General features: G+C 44.3%; 1 protein-coding gene across 2 annotated transcripts in view; it reads left to right on the forward strand.

Annotated features, from left to right (window-relative positions):
* Positions 1 to 21001, forward strand: part of GARRE1 (granule associated Rac and RHOG effector 1) — a 152444-nt gene that overhangs the window by 74686 nt on the left and 56757 nt on the right. For both annotated transcript variants that reach the window (XM_068261755.1, XM_068261756.1), the window contains one exon: positions 14636 to 14833. In XM_068261755.1, coding sequence (XP_068117856.1) covers positions 14636 to 14833 — 198 coding nt within the window. The remainder of the gene's footprint in view (positions 1 to 14635; positions 14834 to 21001) is intronic.

The raw sequence follows: 21001 nt of genomic DNA on the forward strand, positions 1-21001 counted from the left end.
ATCAGAAATTGGAACTGTTGCTATTGATTTGAAATACTGGAACTGTCACTATTGTTGGGACTTGATGTTGAGCGCCTGCACAGATAACTACTATGACCTCAATTCACGGAGTATTATCAAACGTTTATCAAACACTTTATCAAACGTTTGATAATCTACCTCATGGGTAAAATCTCACTAAGGTGTTATATATTTGTTGAACGTTTTATCCGTAAAACATTCGATAAATATATAACACCTTAGTGAATTTTAAATGAGATTTTACGATTGAGGTAAATTATCAAACGTTTGATAAAGTGTTTGATAAACGTTTGATAGTGCTCCGTGAATTGAGGCCTATATATGCAAATAGGGTGTTTACCCCCCACTGTGTGGCGATCCATAGATACGGAGGGACATTTATGTTCATTTATCTAAATTTTCTGTATTTTTGATATACATAGTTTTGATTGAGATACACTTAGATCTAATTGAGGAGCGCTCATAGCCACCTACAGTTTCTATTATTTTTAACCGCCTTGAGTTTGCTTCAGAGAGGAACTTTAAAGTAGTATGAAACCCAGCATTTCTACAGCATATAATATACTACCACAATTTTTTAAGCAGAACAGCATTCAAACAGTTAAACACAGGACTTACTTTTTTAATAAAAAGCTCCCTGCAGTGAGATCCGCATCTGAACAGGTGATAACATTATCTTGTGTTTACTTAATTGTGGCAAAAGAGAAATGTAAACATTCCCTGGCAATGGTGAAACTCCTTCTAATGTATGCAGATCAGACACAGCTCAGAAAAAAATCACTGAGTACATTACAATATATAAATACTGTAGCTATGAATGAAATGCAATGGCAGCTTTCAGAGCAAATACACTGTACTTTGGGAACTTGTAATTTCTAAATGAATAATACTTGTACACAAAAGAAAATATGATAACTGTATGGGTTATAAAAAGTAGGAAAATACATTTTTATTGAATATTACCGTATGTCAGTTTAATACCGCTTTAACCCTGGACTGAACTTCATCCTGATCAGTAGCCGAAACCCCATTTTTCACGAGAAATCTTTACCTTTTCTCAGAGGGGGCCTGTATGGCTGATATTGTGGGGTAACCCCTCCCAAAGTGTGATGTCAGTACCTAGGTCTTGACAGTTTCCTGTCTGTGAACCTTATTGCATTGTGGGAAATAACTGCTTTTTTCAATTGCCATATAGACAGCATCTCCTTCTGAGCATTTTCGCCTTTGGTATTTACTTGCAAACATGTCTGGATGTTGTCTGAGCAATAATGCAGTAATAAGACATCACTGATTTTGCTCCACTTTAGGGTAGTGATGTCTCCCCGAATGCATATCGGCAATTCGGCACCTAATTGTCTCTGCATACTGTTTACACTTGCATGCCTTTACTTGCACACTACAATAAAAGTAAGCAAAAATAGTGAATTGGGTATTATATTTATAAAGATGTGTAATGTCAATGGCTTTCATATTTTGGTAGACTAGCTTTGGCACTTTCAAGATGCCAAAATCTCGTCATAGTATACTGATAGTCTTTATATTGTCTCGAGAACAATATCCTTATTGTGCGTCTTGTGAGCTGCTACAGTAAGAAACCAGCTGACAATGCAGCTCCAGGGCCGAGCACAGGCCCTTCTCCCGACCTCAGATAGCCTGCTTCTCTCTCATTGATGGCTGCCCATGACAGTGGCATTGAACCCCCCCTCCCCCCCCTTCCGTCACTCGCAGCAAGTGATATAAACTGGTATCTCATGCTATAGAGCAGTGGTCCTCAAACTATGGCCTGCGGGCTGAATATGGCCCCCTGTATAAATGTATCATTTATAGATGTGGCCCACTGCACCTTTAAATATTGGCAGCAAGCATATAGAATAGCAGTGATGGCACCACCCACCACACACTGTAGAAGCCAGCAAACAGTCATTCACTGTCTTCCAATTCGACAGCAGGTTGTCACCTAGGTATGCTTCACTGTCTGTCTGGTGCACAAAGACGTTCTTCGGGCGCCGCATGACTGTATGGCTGCTGCTGGGAGTTCTCCTCCGGCCATGATTTGGAGGAATCGATACATAGATTCAATGTAATTTTTTTTTCAACATCATTTTGTGTATGTTCCGGCCCCCGGCAGTCTGAAGTATGTTGATGTGGCCCTTGACCGAAAAAGTTTGGGGACCCCTGCTATAGAGCCTAAGTTGTTATGCTGTATGCGCACCCCAGACGAGGCAGCTGATTTCTGCACCAGCGCTGTGCCAATCGTTGTGGCGTCATTGCTGCATGCCTGATTTGAAAACTTTGAGTTTCAGCCGGGCGCTGCACAAATTGGTAAAATAAATTATAATTCGGCCACTGGCAATCGCCATTGCCCGAATGCTACAACTTGGAGGGGGAATAGTTATCAGTGCAGTAGCAGGGTGAGATGTTTTTCGGCTTCACCCTATGCCGAAATGGCCCGCACTGATAATGGACTCCACCCCAGGAGCTACTGATTTTCTTCTGTTAGGGTACTTGAACTTGTCGCAGTCAGTGAATTATGGAAAGTTTGGAGCTTAAAGCGGAATATAACCCTGCATTTCAACTTTGCTCTAAAACATTATTTACAGTATATTATATGCAACCAGCATTTTTTTTTTTTGCTAGACCAGCATTGGAAGGGTTACACAGGGCTTTAAAGTTCCTGGAGATTTCTGCAGACGCATCCGAAGCTGAAATAGATACATTTTGTTTACATAAATGTATCTAAGTGTTGAATGTGACTCATCTCTCTGACTGAGAAGGAGCTGGAGGACAGCCAAAGAGTGTGTAACATTTATCAATAGATACATGTAACTAAAAACAATGTAACAATCTGAACTTCTGCATATCTCTCCACGGAACTTTAAACCTCTGTGTTTAACCCTTCCAATGCTGGGCTAGTAAAAAAAAAATGCTTTTTGCATATAATATGCTGTAAATAATATTTTAGAGCAAAGTTGAAATGCGGGGTTATATTCCGCTTTAAAATATGATACATTCTGTTTGACCAAACATGAGTTAGTATTTTAGTTATTTAACCACTTCCTGGTTCTGAGACTGTATATCTGCGCCCCTTGAGACTTCATCTTCGCCTCAGGGGCATAGATATACGTACTCCGCTGCGATCGCTGGGGTTGACGCTCTTGTGCACATTCGTATCACCGCCTGTTAGTACACAGATCAGTGAATAGGAACACAGTTATCCATGACCACCAGCATAAATGAGATGCCATGTTCATTGACAAAAGTGAAAGTAAAGCATACACGCGTTACTTCCTGTAACGCATGTATGCAGTAAAAGATGCACGATCGTAATAAAGTGGAGGGGCATCTAGTGGCCAAAGAGTAAAATTACACCTACATACCCATCCCATTAAATAAAAATACATTAAATAGCCCATTTATTAACCCCTTACCTTCCCTCCCATAGTTACCAAAATAAAACAGTGACACTTTTTAAAAAAAATAAAATACATGAATTGCTACCTTAGGGACTCACTTTCTTAATATTTACTGTATGTCGTGAGGGTATATTACTGTTATTTTTGCAAAAAAAAAAAGGGCTTGTAATTAGTGAAACAGAAAAAATACATCTTTATTTCCAAATAAATATTTGTAGCCATACATTGTGCTAGGGACATAATTCAAACGGTGTAATAACCGGGAAAAATGGTCAAATAAAATACCAGGAAATGTCCCAAAAATTTTTTTTTGTTTTTTTTTCTTTAACTTTATTCAGATAATATCTTGGCCGGGGTTCCGTCCTGGGAGACTACAGCTGCCAGGCAAGAATACTAAATGCCATGCTTATAAAATTTGAGTGCTGTGACCAACTGTGAATAAATTAAACGGTACATGAACCCCCATCTAGACACAGTCTATACTTAAAATCTAAAATATCTTCCTAAAACCAAAGCCTCCATGAGTCAGCACATACTGTATGCTGAACAATCAGCAGGTCCAGAGGAGGCTTAAAGAGACTCCGTAACAAAAATTGCATCCTGTTTTTTATCATCCTACAAGTTCCAAAAGCTATTCTAATCTGTTCTGGCTAACTGCAGCACTTTCTACTATGACAGTCTCTGTAATAAATCAATGTATCTTTCCCCTGTCAGACTTGTCGGCCTGTGTCTGGAAGGCTGCCAAGTTCTTCAGTGTTGTGGTTCTGATATGAACTCCCCCTTCCCGGCCCCTCTATGCCCACTGCCTGTGTATTATTTAGATTAGGACAGCTTCTCTCTTCTCTCTTATCTTTTACAAGCTGGATAAATCGTCCTCTGAGCTGGCTGGGCTTTCACATACTGAGGAATTACAAACAAGGGCAAAGCTGTTTGCAGGAAGAAAAGAGCAGCCTGAAACTTCAGTGCATGAGAGATGCAGGGGGAAAGAAACACACAAATGATCTTTTGAGATTCATAAGGAAGGCTGTATACAGCCTGCTTGTGTATGGATGTATTTTCTATGTGTGGACATACTGTACATCAACCTACTTCCTGTTTTGGTGGCCATTTTGTTTGTTTATAAACAAACTTTTTAAAACTGTTTTTAACCACTTTTAATGCGGTGAGGAGCGGTGAAATTGTGTCAGAGGGTAATAGGAGATGTCCCCTAACGCACTGGTATGTTTACTTTTGTGCGATTTTAACAATACAGATTCTCTTTAAAGGACACCTGAAGTTAGTGGGATGTGGAGGCTATATTTACCACAAATTACATCTCCCTCCAAGTTGCAAAGACTCGGAGGGGGAATAGTATTTTACGACGCCCGGGATTTGAGCGGCAGCAGGTGAGCCAAATGACTGCTCACCCTGCGCCCAGCTCACTTGCAGCATACATATACGTATGCCAGTAGAATGCTCAAAGTGCTGACAGAATGGTGAGGCTGTGTATAGTATGCAGCCTTACCCACCTGTGTTCCTTATTTAGGAAACCCTTCAGGTTCCCTTTAAGTGCCTGTGGATGTGACTTGGGCAGCCAGGGCTTGCCTCCTTGTTAGTGCAGATTTAGTGCTGAGCGTTTGTATTTGGCAGTAGCGCAGCGATCGCTCTCCAGCTCTGTACGGGAACATCCTCGCCGTCTCCAGTGCTGTGGCATAATGCATGTCCCAGGATTTCCTCTTAATGAGCCACTGCAGCCCAAACATTCCCCAGCTCCTCTCTGTCTGCTCCATTTCCTCCTCGCTTTATCTGCAGCAATCCAGACTTGTATTTTTCCTTCCCTGCACACACGCATGAACTGGGGGAGATCCACTGGGGGGGCAGACAGTAAACAGAGTGTCATCAACCGGCAATGTTCCTCGTAGTCTGAATAATGCTACTCAGACAGAGGTCAGCAGTGGGCCAATATAGCAAGCAATCCCTTATACGAAAATACAGACAAGCACTCCTTGTGTGTGTAATAATTGTTCAGTTTTTCCCTTGCAGTGAAAAGCAGCTTTTTACCTAATAAAAGCCCATTTATTTCACTTATGGGTGCGATAAGCCTGTGAGATATACAGAGATCCTTCCACCTTCTATCCACTTTGGAGAGTTCGGATGTAAGACCATACGATTAGGTGGTGAACTGATAAGCCTGAGTTGTGACTTGTCAATACTGCAAGGGAGAACCTGTATAATTTATACACACAAGCATGGGTGTAGCAATCACCCCTGCCATGGCAGGGGGGCCAAGAGTCTTTGGGGACCCCTCCTCCTCCTCCCTCTCCCCAACCACAAGTGCAGCCAATTAACAAAAACACCAGCCCTGTTTTCTCACAAAAAACAACCCCCCCCCCCTCCCCCTCATGGGGAGTAGCAAGTAGCGGTTCCTGCTTTTCAGCAGAACACACTCTACTGCCATTCTCCGGCTCCCTTTCACATGACCCTCATAGGGGCCCCCATGCTATCATTTTTGCAGGTGGGCCCTATTAAGTCTAGTTCCGCCTCTGCACGCAAGGATATTTTTCTTCTAGTGTGCCCAACGCACAAACAGCTGCAGACTTGTGTTCTTGGATTTGGACTATCCCAAGTATGATTGTGGTGAGCTGCTCCGGGGACTATAAAGGTGCGTATACAAGTCCAAACGATCTGCCCAAATATCCTCTTATTTGGTCTGTTGGGAGACAGTTGGCCATGAGTATGGCTGGCATACAACAAGACGACCAACTGATCACAGGCTTTTGCCAGATCCAACTGGCGAATCATCCGGGACAACCATCCTGCAAGTTGGCCACGTGTGTACAAGTCATGTTAAAAACTTTGTTGTTTTTGAATGCGGACATGTTGTGCAGCTTGTCATTTCGCTTGTGCGTGCCGTATTTAAGTGAGTTGGTTGTTTGGCGTGTGTGTACGTACTTGTCATGTAAACAACTTGTGCAGTTGGTCATGTCGTGCGGTTGGTTGTGCGTTATGTTGGATGTGTGTATGTGCCTTACGGCATTTACTTTCCTGTTTACCCCTTGGTATAAATTGTTGGGTAAATTGTTGTCCACTCTATCTACAAAACATTTCAAAAGCAATCTTAAGGTGAACCTGTAGAGAAAATTTGAATAAATGTTGCCTTGAAGGGAAGCCATATTGTTCTCAACCCCACCAATCTAGCACTGGGACCCTCTGAGTCCAAACAGAGCTTCTGTACTTTCTGCACTTTTGTGCCGCACCTGCACAGAAGAGCAATCCTGCTTGTCTGTGGCTTTGTCCTCTGTGTACCAACTGCTTTCTGCTACTGTGCAAGTGCAGCCACAACTAACTTGCGCAGGTGCAGCCACTAGTTACTTGCGCAGGTGCAGCCACAACAACTGCAGTGCCGCTGCGCTCGTACGTTGAGGAGGCTGCGGCCATGAAGAAGATGGTCCCAGCAAGCTGTGGTGGTGTGGCGGAAGACAGCAATTTCCTGTAACCTACACAGGTTGAATCGATAATTCCTGACGTGTCTGATCAGATGTCTGATCATTTTCCTGATTTTGATTTTGTAATGAAGTGATTGGAAAATCAATTAAACGATCGGAAATCAGATTAAACCTGTTGCAAATAATCAATTCAACAAATCTGCTGGGAAATTGCATGGTGTGCACCAGACATTAGTCTAGTAGGCGTACAAGGCTTTATAGCACTGGTAATCTATCAGCAGTGCCCATTAGTCTCTATGAGACTGGTCAGGGTAACTACGGTGTGACGCGATGTGACGGAAGTGCTTCAGGTGATGCAGACTCAGCAAGTGCGTTGCCGAGCAATTGGAGTCATCGGCACTGCAGTGCATGCACCGATAGACGAACATTCAGTTAACGTACTTCTGTTCAGCTGGGAGCACATCACTGGGTGGGGGGTGGAGCTAAAGAAATGACCCTGTTGGCACAGTCTGTCGCAGGGTGTTTAAAATATGAGATTATGCTGTGCCATTGTCCTGCGGTGGGCTTACAGGTCCCTTGGTGTTATCCCAGTCCCCTCCGTTCTGCCACTATGCCTCTCCGGAAGCTCCCCAACTGTAAGTCATGGGCTACTATGCGCGTACATGCAAAAATTGCACCGGGAAATTTGGGTGCAGTGTGAAGCTGAAAAATGGCTCACCCTGCCCCGGCAACACTCCCGGCGGCGTTCATTACTTATCCAGGCCGCCATGGACTTGGGGAAATACGTAATTTGTCAGGTATTGCTGGCTGCTGAACTATGCTGTTTTTATAGTAATTTGGGCTCAGTCGTTTGGAGTCCAAATTTCCTGTGCTGTAATTCACATTACAGTCCATTGTGTGCACACATTTTCAGCGCCGGTTTGCACGGTTACGCTACTACGCATGTGAGGCCCCGGCAGCCTCTTGTTGGCGGCGCTCCCATAGCCAGCAGAGAGCGCGAATGAGGAATCAGATATTTGCATTATTGATTAGAAGCTAGGATGAGTCTGAAAGCAGTTTTCTTGCAACGAGTGGGCTTCTTCCTATTCTGCGCTGAATGCCATTTCCACAAGCCGGATTTGTCAGTAAATATTTATGTAGGCTTTCCAGGTGCTTATCAGTTTGGAAAATATTTCAGATGCGTTTTGGGTTTTCCCTGAACTCTCTGCACATTTCCTGCCCATAATCCTGCTGGAGAAAGGTTCCTATTCTCTTTAAATATTACAACACACAATGATTGTTTCCTCCTTGCTAAGCAACAAACATAATTACCAAGTGACAGTCATGCATAGAGTTCTTATCTTCTAAAGGAATTAAAAAGAAATGTACAAAATTACTAGTTGATTGCTCAGAATGTCTGCTTGTGTGATCAGCCGGAAGTGAGATATTTACTTTTTATGAAACGCGGACCCCAGCAAGCCGGATATATACCTTTTCCACACCTATGCCAACTTTTTCATGGCCCTCCTTCCATGTGCAGCCCCTCTTCCATTCTATTTGCAGCCCCCTCCTCCATTCCATGTGCAGCCCCCTCCTCCATTCCATGTGCAGCCCCCTCCTCCATTCCATGTGCAGCCCCCTCCTCCATTCCATGTGCAGCCCCCTCCTCCATTCCATGTGCAGCCCCCTCCTCCATTCCATGTGCAGCCCCCTCCTCCATTCCATGTGCAGCCCCCTCCTCCATTCCATGTGCAGCCCCCTCCTCCATTCCATGTGCAGCCCCCTCCTCCATTCCATGTGAAGCCCCCTCCTCCATTCCATGTGCAGCCCCCTCCTCCTTTCCATGTGCAGCCCCCTCATCCATTCCATGCGCAGCCCCCTCATCCATTCCATACGCAGCCCCCTCTTCCATTCCATGTGCCGCCCCCTCTTCCATTCCATGTGCAGCCCCCTCTTCCATTCCATGGCAGCCCCCTCCTCCATTCCATGTGAAGCCCCCTCCTCCATTCCATGTGCAGTCCCCTCCTCCATTCCATGTGCAGCCCCCTCCTCCATTCCATGTGCAGCCCCCTCCTCCATTCCATGTGCAGCCCCCTCTTCCATTCCATGTGCAGCCTCCACCTCCATGTGTGCCATATACAGAAGCCACTTTCTTCCATGTACAGTCTTGGTCAGAAATTTTCTGAATGGCACTAATGCTGGTTTTCACACAGTTTGCTGCTTCAGTGTTTTTGAGGGTTTTTTTTGTGTCAGTTGTTTGTGGAGTATTGAAGTATAATAACGAGCATTTCATACATACAGGCTTTTATTGACAATTACTACTTGTTCTTCTCTGGACCAACATTTTGCCGAATGCCTCAGCCTAATCTAATCCCTACCATAGTTATATGCCCATCGCAGTCTAGGACCAATTTAGGGGAAGCCGGTTATCTTTTCTGTATGTTTTGGGGTGTGGAAGGAAACGGAATGCCCAGAGGAAACCTACACAGACACTGGGAGAACATACAAATTGTCACAATGCAGGATCCCTACGTGTCAACAGTCATAGGGGTTACAGACTGTCTATTGTGATTAAGCACTACAGAAATGGGACACACGTCAGAGAGCTGGGAAGGCTCTGAGGTCCCTTTCACACTGGTGCGGTGCAACCACCGCAGCCTAATGATGATCTATGGGGTAGCTCACACTACGCATGTTGCAGTGCGCCGCGCCGGAAGTGCCCTACGTTACCGTGTGGCTCCTGCAGCGATCTGTAGTGGACCGGAAGTCATGCAAGTGTATGGCGAACCAGGGATTTAAAAAAAGTTAACAGCGGTGTGCACGTGCGGAAGTGTATTTTTTTACAATACGCTTCTGTGCACTTCTGTATTCCCGAATTCCCGGATTATTAGAAAGTTGGGGCATGCTGTGAAGAACTCTTGGAAACTGCGGCAAAGTATGTCCAACACAAGTAAGTTTTATTGCATGGAATGGGGGCACTGGAACGATAGCACACTAAATATGTTGCATGTAGCAGCCCTAGTCTGTGATCTTACCTTCCAGTCATGGCATTGCACCACCAGGCTAAGATACACTTCTTAGGAGAAGGTTGTGTATGGGCTGGTGCACATCAAGAGCGCATCTGAGCGCTTTTAAAAACGCTAGCTCTTTGAAAAGCGCTTTACTATTGTATTTGAATGGGATGGATCACACCAGAGCGATATGATTTTTACACAAATGCAAACGCGGGTCCTACAGCATTTCTGCGCTTTTCTGAGGTGATTTTCCAAGTGGTGTTGTTACAGAAGCTGTTCAGTTCCAGCTGTACTGTAACAAAAAGTAAAAAACCCGAGGCGTGATTGGAAAATCGCTAGGCACATGCATATAAACGCTCTGAAAAATCACTTCTTAAAAGCGCTGAGCGTTTGCGATTACGCTATCGCTTTTTGGTGTGCACTGGCCCTAAGTCTGGATGCTCTGGTCAACTGTGTGACTTTTGCTCGAGTTATTTTTGCGCTTGTCTTGAATAATCTGTCGCAGTGACTCCAGCACCTCCACATTTGTTGTCCTGTAGTTCAGATAGTCTGACGTTTCAGCAGCTCGGGCTTCTAGACCTATAAACACTTTCCCTGCAGCATAGATATGTGGAGTTTGGGGAATGCGTGTACAGTAGCGGCTGTGTGTGTTGGCCGCTGTGATCCCCCCATTCATGTGTTTAGCTGCCTGCAGAACAGGCATGATGGCTTCTCGGCTGACAGGCCACGCGTTGTCTTCATGCCGACGTCAGGGGACTAAAATAGCAAGCCTATTTCCTCTCCATGTCAAGCCAGCTGTGTTGTAAGGACGCCGCGATCTGAAGCCTCATTGTTTGCGCTTGTCAGGAGGGGAAAATAGTAATAATTCTCGGCTCTTCCTTCTGCCAAACTATTTCATTCTGGAAAGTGTTTTGTTTTTGTGTAATGACTATTGTTGAGGCTTAGCTTCTTTTCCTTTCCTTTTTCTATTAAGTTTGTTTACATTTGCTAAAGAAACCTGGTGCATCATAAGGCTGGACCAAAGAGCGGTGAACTTTAAAGTGAACTAGAGACGAAGTATCCTCACATATTTTATCATATGATTGAGCATTAATTCTGGATTTGCTCAGGAATCATTAAGGTTGAGTCATTATTGTAGAGCCAGAAGGGGGCAGGCTTGGGCTTGAAAAGACATCAGAGAAGAAAGACTCGGCTACAATGATTCCTGAGCATAGCCAGACTGAATGCTCAGTCAGGGATTTTATCAGGGCTGATAACAGGCAGACTAAGCAGTGAAGAATGAAACAGACAGCCAGGGTAGGTGTTTTCTCCAATGTTCCCACTGATCTATATGGTAAAATACATCAGGGTGCTTCGCCTCTAGTTCACTTTAAAGTTCACCGCTCTTTGGTCCAGCCTTATGATGCACCAGGTTTCTTTAGCAAATGTAAACAAACTTAATAGAAAAAGGAAAGGAAAAGAAGCTAAGCCTTAACTTGATTTCTCAGGCCCCGCTGGGCCGATTTGCAGAATTTTTTTTTTATACACGCAGCTAGCACTTTACTAGCTGCGTGTTACTTACGATCGCCGCCGCTCCGTGCCGATTCGCCGCTACCCGCCGCATCAGAGGGTGCCCCCCCCCCGAGACCCGTGCACTGCCTGGCCAATCACTGCCAGGCATCGCTGAGGGGTGAATTGGGACTCCCTCTGATGTCACGACGTCGGTGACATCATCGCGCCCGTCGCCATGGCGGCGGGGGAAGCCCTCATGGAAATCCCGTTCAGAACGGGATTTCTGGATGGGCATACGCGCCATCGGCGATCGGTGCATACGGGGGGACGCCGCAGGGAGGTTGAAAAAAAAAAAAAAAGGTTAAAAAAACTCCTGCATGGCGGGAATCACACCGCCAGGGAGGTTAAGATCTAGTGATGATTCTCTGACCTTCTAGGTTATGGCTTAAAATGGACCTGAACTCTTGCACAGGACAGAAGGAAAACCTAGAGAAATGCACCCTGTGTGTATTTAGAGAGTTTAGCCTGTCTAATCCCCCCTCATCTGTGACTAATCACAAGTTGTAATTAGTTCCCTCAGCTGTCAGCTAAGGCCTCCTGTTTTGACCATAGCAATTTAGAATAGACAAGCCACGTAACATTTATATTGCGCTTTTCTCCTGGCAGACTCAGTGTTTCAGGGCTACAGCCAATAGGGCACGCTTGACAGGTGACCAGGCTCATTAGCGAACCTTGCCCAAAGCCTCCTTACCTACTTGCTTGAGCTGGGATTAGAACTCTGGTCAAAGGTTGAAACCCTGCATGAAAGGCACTATAGCCTTATGCAATGCAGATTTCCTGGCTGTCCTCCAATACTGTTAGCCATAGTCCCTGAACAAGCATGCAGATCAGGTGCTCTGACTTACTTAGCTGCATGATTGTATCAGGTGTGTGATTCATGAAGGATCAGCAGGGCTGCCAGGCAACTGCAGCTTCCATGTCCCCTCTCACCACGGATACACTTTAAGGGTCCTCTGTCGTAAAAAAATTGTATATTTTTGAATTCATATGTATGCATATATATCGGATATACATTTGTCCTAGAGTAAAATGCTAAATTACTTCTTTCTTGTGTCGCTGTCACTTACATGTATGTCATAAAAATCTGACACATCTGACATTTGGAGTAGTCCAACTCCTCATGAGGGGGATCCTCTGAGTTTACTTTATTTATATAAGTACTTAATGAACGGCAGTTGCTTAGTCCAGCAGCCAAAATGGGTGTAAACAAGTATGGAGGCTAATTGACATCTCTGTAAAGATCCTTTCCAGCGAGTTATTTTGCAAACAATAAAGGAACTGCGTATAATCCCTAATGAGGAGATGGACTAGTCTAAATCCTGTCAGATAAAATTTTACTACCTACTGTAAGCAACAGCATCATAAGAGAAAAGTATTATGTAATGCAAATTAATCTGGGAGAAATGTAATTATAAGTAAGTGTACACATGTATTTTAAACGTTACAATTTTTTGCAATTTTTTTTCTTTAATAGTGGTCCAATTTTGATTTAATAGGTTTAATTGTTGTACAATAAAAAATGAAAATGCCAGCCACTCCATGTCCTAGCCCCTATGTCCTCTGGTTCATTTAACCACGTTTTCCTCCACTACAGTATATCTACGTTCTCTGTGAGTTCATCTAAGCCACGAGGATGTAGATATAAGTCTTGTAGCAGAAGCAGTGCTGTGCAGGATAGGGCTTGTTTCTGTGCAAAACCACCGACACTATCTGATGCAGCACTGTGTTAAATAGTAGAAATAGCCAAACACTTTTGCTCCGTATCTACAATTTTTACTTTGTATTTTTAAAGTAGAATTGGTAAAAGTGAGAAATTGTGTGTGTGTGTGTGTATGTGTGTGTGTGTGTGTGTGTGTGTGTGTGTGTGTGTGTGTGTGTGTGTGTGTGTAGGTTGTGTGTAGGTGTAGGTGTGTGTGTGTGTGTGTGTGTGTAGGTGTGTGTGTGTGTAGGTGTGTGTGTGTGTGTGTGTAGGTGTGTGTGTGTGTAGGTATAGATAGATATAGATATATATATATATATATATATATATATATATATATATATATATATATATATATATATATATATATATATATATTAATTATAATTTTTTCTTTACTATTTTTTTTCCCCATTAAAATGCATAAAAAACAAAATTGTTCGAGTGAAAAAATGCCATACAATGAAAGCCTAGTCAGTCTTGAAGAAGACTGTGTGTATATGTGTATATATATATATATATATATATATATATATATATATATATATATATATATATATATATATATATATATATATAGTGTTATAAGTTGGGATAAAGTTATTGCTGATTTAATAGGGACATAGCTAAAATGTCAAAACTGCTCTGGTCCATAAGGGGGAAACAAGGTCTGGATGCGAAGTGGTTAATTTACAGGGACTTGAACTCTTGCACAGGAGACAAGGAAACACTAAGAAATCCACCCTGTGTCCACCCGGCATGTGTTTATAGAGCACAGCAATGTAACCCAAGGGAATGGCCAATCCCTGACTGGCAACATGCGTCTGTAGGCACCTTAATTTAGTCCAGAAAGCCAAGAGATTCATTTGAGTTCATGCCTGGGGAGCCTTGTGAGTTCTTTTTTTACATAAAGATAACATCTTGTTTTACTAAAAACGTACCTGAAATGGGAAAGCGCTCTATTTTACTTACCTGGGGCTTCTTCCAGCCTTCTCCTTTCTGTTGCTTGCACAAACAATTTTCCAAGGAGACTGCACCCAGGTAAAAGAACCTGTCAGTAAGCCTGTGCCTGGCCTCGACCGGTTTGCTCCAACAATCTTGGTAGAACCAAAAGTAAGAAAGAGGTGGCACATCACTGGCTGCAAATCTTCTGTATTGTGGAACTGTGACACTACATGTTAGGGACATGCAGGTCCTTCATCAGGTGTATAACAGGTGTTATACCACTGATGAAGGACCTGCGTGTCTGTAACATGTAGTGTCACTGTTCCGCAATACAGGCAACGATTTGCAGCCAGTGGTGTGCCAGTCACCTCTTTCTTACTTTTGGTTCTCCCTTCTGTAACCTTACAGGTCCCGCAGTACAGTACAGTACAGCCCCACAACACAGTGGACTGGGATTAAACTGAAGGACCTGCAAGGCTTACAGGGGTTTGGAGGAAGCCCCAGCCAAGTGAAATAGAACTTCTTCACCCTACTCAGGTTTACTTTAAATCTGTCCTGATGAGTAACCCTTTTTTCCTCTCTTCGCAGGTGCTTGGCCGCTGTTTCTTGACTGTGATGCAGGTTCATTTTCAGTTCTTGTCCAATGCGTTACAAAAGGTGCAGCCTGTGGCACATGCATGTTTTGCGGAAGTGATTGCACAAGAGCGCAAGAACCCTCCTGTGTCTGCTGACAGCCCCACCAGGGAACTAGAGGATGCAGTGAGGAGCTGGAGAGGAACGACTGAGGTGAGTGCGATCTGTATCTTCTATATATCCTGTGAGGTCAGTGGAAGTAATAATGTGATTTAGAGTCTGAAGCGATTTAAGAAAAACAAAAAAAAAACACAGATGCTCTCCTGAGGAGAGGGAAGGCTCTGGGTCTTATAGAGCCTTTCTTTTCCTCTCACAGTCCGCTCGTTCCAGCACACGAGCGGACTGCCAAAGCCTCCTCTGCTGTGGGAGGCTTTGGCGGTCTTCTGGACTCCAAGTGCTCCCAAAGACCGACCACTCCGTACTGCGCTTGTTTGAGAATTCGTTGCTCGCGTCCGGGCAGTACAGAGCGGCCTGTCTTCGTGTGCACTCTAGCTGCCAAAGCCTCCCGTGGTGGCAGAGAGCAGTCTCTGACCCATCGGTTGGAGACCGCTAATGGGGGAACCAGCATTGGAACGCGGGGACCATGAGAGGAACGTAAAGTTTGTATAGGGCCTTAGGTGAGTGTTTTTTTTAATAGCACTTCAGACTCCCTTTAAGGTGTAAAGGTTATTGGCATTCAGCATCTGATCCTGGTGGTGGGGCTGCCACCTAAAGTTTCCAGACACACAATTCCTGTCGGGTCCTTTCCTCAGCTTTTGGAGTTCAGCTTCCTCCACAATGCAGCAGTGCTAGTTTTGGTCGATTTCGGGTTACCCCAGTACATGCCAGCTTTCCTTGTCTCCCCACAGAAGGAGGATTCTGAAGGAAGACCAGCAATCTCCATCTTTGTTTCCCTTTAGCCATTGTGTTTGGGGTTCCTGTCAGGCCTTCATGGCCACCATAGCAGCCCAGGGCCCACAAAAGCCCCACCATACTTCACCCCAACAGGTAATCCCTAACTTGACGTTCCCCCACGTCCCACCATGAGGTAGCGAGTTTGGAATCCAAACCCTGTGAGGTAGACCTGTGAAAACCATAACAATTGCTTCACTTCTGGCTTTAGTCATTCGTTTTTCCCTCTGCTGTAACAGGACCTCTTATTTTAACATCCCCATACTTTAGGGCAAGATTTCCTCTCCATTCATAATATAATATTCTCTAGCCGCTTCCTCCCTCCAGTCTTGTGATGCTCGTCACAGGACTGGAGAGTACCAGCTTTCAGTTTAGCTACAACAGTTATTGTTGAGATAAAAATAAAATTAGAAAAGGCTGTGGCCTTGTGTGTGGGAAGCAATGTTAATTTATACTGATAACCACCATGCTGTTTTGTTTCATTTGGAAATGTGCGCTATACAAATCATAGATGGAAGCAGGATTGATATTTCAGGGGAGCCAAAAGTCATTAATATTACTGAAAGACAATGTGTCTGCAAGAAAAAAAATGAAATGCATTAAGAGTAAACTTTAGTGAAAAAAGGATAACGGGGAAGGTTAATTAATAATTTTATGATGTAGAGGGTGTGGTCTTAAAGGTGGGCTAGGCTTAAAAGGTCTATTTTATTTTAATAGTTTTCACCGCATCCCCATCACTTGGTTTCCCTATTACAGTTTCCATTTTGGCCTGTTAACCCTCCCTTATACAGATCTCCCTCGGTATACATGTCATTGGTAGTTTAGCGGCATCCCATATGCTTCCCTGGTGTGTGGGGGTTGTTCCTGGTGGATGGGCTGGTGGGTGTCCCTGGTGATCTGGTGGCCTCCTATATACAGAGCACCCCCCCCCCCCTACAGATCCAGTGACGAGCAGCTCTCCCCTCTGCACAGATTGGCACCCAGCCTGCCCTGCCACCAAGTACTGGGTACAGGCTTGATGACTGACAGTAGGAGCAGCGTGGTGCTGGAGCTTGTATGCCAATCTGCATGGAGGGGACTGAAGATTGCCAGGGGAACGAAGAGAGGCCAGAGCTGCTGAGACAGGCAAAAACAGTACAGGAAATGTGGGCACACCATGCACCACCATAGGCCGTAATGTGAATTACGACTATAGCGGTGATCAAACAGTAATTTGGGCACCGTCAAAAGACAGAGCCCAAATTACTATAAATACAGTGTAATTCGACCTCCAGCAATAGCTGCAGTGCCAATGTCGGCCTGTAGGGGATTAGTAATGATCACATGAACAGGAGCCAATCGCCATGGCTCCTGATCAGTGAGGGGAGACGTCAGCTGTCATATGTCAGCTGAATCTCCCTTCTTGGGTGTGCACAATCTTGGCGGAAATCAGGTGACGTAGATTCTAAACCACATCAGAGTTAGGGAGCCGCAGATGCTGCTTAGGTTCTGTATAGCGTGGTTCTGAGCCGGTTAAAGGAAGCCAGAGGTGAAAATAAACTAATGAAATAAACAATTGTATCTAGCCTCCTTCTCCTAAAAATGACTTAAGATATTCCAGTTTTATTTTATATTTATTCTACTTTTTAAGTTTTACTGTTTTGTTTTTGCTCAATGACACATTCATTGAAGTATGCCAGAGCTAAAATCTATAAACTATTGACTCTTTATTTCTTTCCTGCTCTCAGAAGCCATTTTCTGCTAGGAAAGTGTTTTATAGTTGTAATTTCTTATCCGTGTAGTCTGACCCAGTCCTGACTCAGACAGGAACTGCCACTTACATACCTGTGATGATTAACTCTTTCTGGCAGAGAAAGAAAAAAAAAAAGGAACACAGGATAGTTATTTGTGTGCTAGGCACTGTACATACACATGACTAGCTCATCCTGTCACATGTCACCTCGGGTATCCTTTAAGCAGCTTTCTCAGGTTTGTCTATTTCTGGATTCTTCCCTCTATTCCCCAGAAAAATCTTCACTATCCATAAACCAATATTGTTAGTAAACTCCTTTCACATCCTGTGATTGTCTGTCCACATTGTGGTCTTTATCTTCAGGGATTGTGCTGATCGGTTTGTGTGCTCTGTATGGACTATCCATTGTATGACGCAGTTCTGTAGCCTTACCTTATTGACTTTTCCATGACAGTGATGTCACAGCGCTGTAGCATGGAATCTGTGAGCCGCTGTGTGTCAGTGTGATGTGTTTAGGGTTACAGTTGGTGTTTACAGAGCTGGACATGGGAAGCGTCCCGTCGCTGTCGTCCCAAGAAATATCCTGCTTTGGTTTTTATCCTTTTGAAGATGAATGAAATGAACACTGGCGACTTCCTGTTACATGTTTGCCATCTACAATCGCTATCAGCTGTTTTATTAGCTGATTATGGGTCACACCATCCTATAACCTCACCAAGCGCCAAAAGCTGCTGACATCTGGCGTATTAAATGTTTGCAGCGAAAAGAGGCCCTGTAATGACATATAGTAGACCGCAGTAAACTATTCAAGATCCCCACTGTTATGGTAATTTTCCTGGTTCCATCGTCAGAAGCACTTCCAATATATTGCTGTATGTTGGAATGTAGCCCAACCTTCCCAATGATGTACCCCCCCTCCCCCGAGCATTCTGGGAGACTAGGTATATATATATATTTTAAACTGGCTTTGGAATTCTCAGAATATATCAGAGGAGCTCACACTGTAATCCTACCACAGACCTAGCCTAATGTCCTACCATATTTTTATTATGTATTTATATAACATCTACCGGACTTTACAGAGTACATAGCAGGGCTGTGGAGTCGGAACAAAAATACTCCGACTCCTTTGTTTATGAAAACTCTTACTCCAACTCCAGGTACCCAAAATTGCCCTGACTCCAACTCCTCGACTCAGACTCCTTAGTCTAATACAGGTGTCCCCAAACGTTTTGGGTCGATGGCTAGGTCAACATACTTTAGACTGCTGGGTGGCCGGAGTATACATAAAATGATGTAGAAGTCTTTGCGGGCCAGACAGTGAAGCATACCCAGGTAACAAACTGCAGTCCAATTGGACAACAGTGTCACCTGAATTTGATTGGAAACCAGCGAATTACTGCTTTCGGGCTTCCATGTGGATGGGTGGTGCCTGCACTTCTATTCTTTCTATATGCGGACCACCAATATTTAAAGATGTAGCTAACCACATCTATTAGTAATACATTTTATGTGTGGGGGGGGGGGCCGGTAAAAAAGCCTCAGGGGGGCCACATTCGGCCTGCGGGCCTTAGTTTGAGGACTACTTGTCTAATACTTACCAGGGCTGTGGATTTTGTACAACAATCACCCGACTCCTCATTTTATGAAACCACCGACTCCAGGTACCCAAAATTGCTCCGACCCCAACTCCACAACCCTGGTTCATAGTCACGTCGCTGACTGTCCTCAGAGGATCTCACAATCTTAGGGGCAAGCCAATTAACATATATATATATATATATATATATATGTAGGAAACCCATGCAGGCATGGGGAGAATATACAAACTCTAGGCAGATAGTGCCCTGGCTGGAATTAAAACTGGGGACCCAGCGATGCAAGACAGCTATCCACTGTGCCACCGTGCTGTCCAAGATTCAATGAACCTCTGCTTTTTTTCCATTGAATGGATTGCTCAGACATGGACTGCGAGAGCTTTAATTCGGTAAATGCAGTGTTTTTACTGAAACAAATGTCTAATCTATTAGGGCTGTTTCACATGGACATCTCTGATCTCCGTGATGGTGATTGCCATAAAGCAGCATTTATAACTCTATGTGTGATGATGTTTCACACGTGGGGGCAGTTATCAGCAGTAAGAGACTGCCACGTCTAGTTTAGCTGTGGATTCACCGCCTGCACCTGCCTGTGTGAAACTGGCAAAAGGAATATTACCGGTAAATCGTGTACACCTTGATTAGGCAAAGGTTGTCCAACTGTAGACAGGGTCCTCACACATTTTTGTTATAGCTGTAATGTAGTAATGAGAATTGATGTTGCTCTGTCCATTCCAAAACACTGACATGGTTATGGCCCTTTTGGCCTAGAACATACATGTCAAACTCCGGCCCGTGGGTAACATCTGGCCCTCAGAGCCATTAAATTTGGCCCTCAAGTGGTTTCCCCACTTTGCATTATATTTGGCCCACTCTAGACCACCAGGGAAGCTATGCTGGAGGTGAAGCCCTAGAACACCAGGGAACCCATAGGGGAGGGTGGGGGAAAGCACTAAACACCAGGGAACTGTATAGGGGAGGGTGGGGGCTTCTAGACACCAGGGAACTGTATAGGGCAGGGAGGACCACTAGACACCATGGAACTGTATAGGAGTTGGAGGGGGCTGTTTCACACGAGAGAACTTTATAAGAGAGGAAGGTGGCAAGAAGACATTGAGGTTGGCCCATGACTTGGTCCCAGTGTACAATTTCGGCCCACTTTGTATTTGAGTTTGACAACCCTAGCCTAGAATTAAACTTTTATCTGCAGTCCCATTTGAAGCCTGCCCCAGGCTATATTCCTGCTTTGACCCAGCGCCTAATTATTTTTTTTTCTTCCTTGTTGACGCAGTTGAGTCTGTGTCTTAAACCTTCCATTATATCATTACTTTAAGTGTATAATTATGTAGTTTGTGCATGTTCCTTGCTGTAAATATAACACAGAACCCCACAGAGGCCAGATGGTGTGTTGTTTGTCCTGATGGCAGAAATGGTACAGTCATGTACAGTTATTGATTCTAGTTCTCCACACTGCTTTATGTGACGGTCGTATGTTGGGCTCCTGCAGTCACCGGCCGGTGCCCATGCCGGTGCCAGGACCTCGTTCATTCCCTCGGCTTGCAGAGCTTTGTGCATTGTTAGACGTTTACAGTGGGGCACACATCCATCTACATACTGACCTTTCGTCTCATTGGCGTGCATGTGCAGAGTGGGCTGCGGAGCCAGTGAGGATAATGGAAGGCTATTCACAATAATATGTCCCTTGTTTCCTCCCAGGAGGTTAAGCTGCATACAGACACTAGCTTTCCATTGTTCGATATACGATCACTTGTATGCACCTTTACAATATCGGCTCTTAAATTGAAAATAAGAATATTGAATTCCAGGAAAGATTGAATTCCTACCTTTCTACTATACGTGCAGGTAGTCCCTGGTTAAAGAACGAGATGGGGGACTAATGTAGGTTTGTTCTTAACCTGAATCTGTCAATAGTCAAAACACTGTGCCATTTCTGTCCCCTATATCTCCTCTGCAACCAGCCCCCGTCCACCCCGTGCCTCCAGTATCCCCCTTTGTCAACTCTGTTCCTCTATTGTCCACCTCTGTGTCGCTTCTGTTCCCCTGTGCCTCCAGTGTCACCTTGGTTCCCCTGTGCTTCAT

This window comes from Hyperolius riggenbachi, chromosome 11 (genome assembly GCF_040937935.1).
Source record: "Hyperolius riggenbachi isolate aHypRig1 chromosome 11, aHypRig1.pri, whole genome shotgun sequence".
Classification (NCBI taxonomy): domain Eukaryota; kingdom Metazoa; phylum Chordata; class Amphibia; order Anura; family Hyperoliidae; genus Hyperolius; species Hyperolius riggenbachi.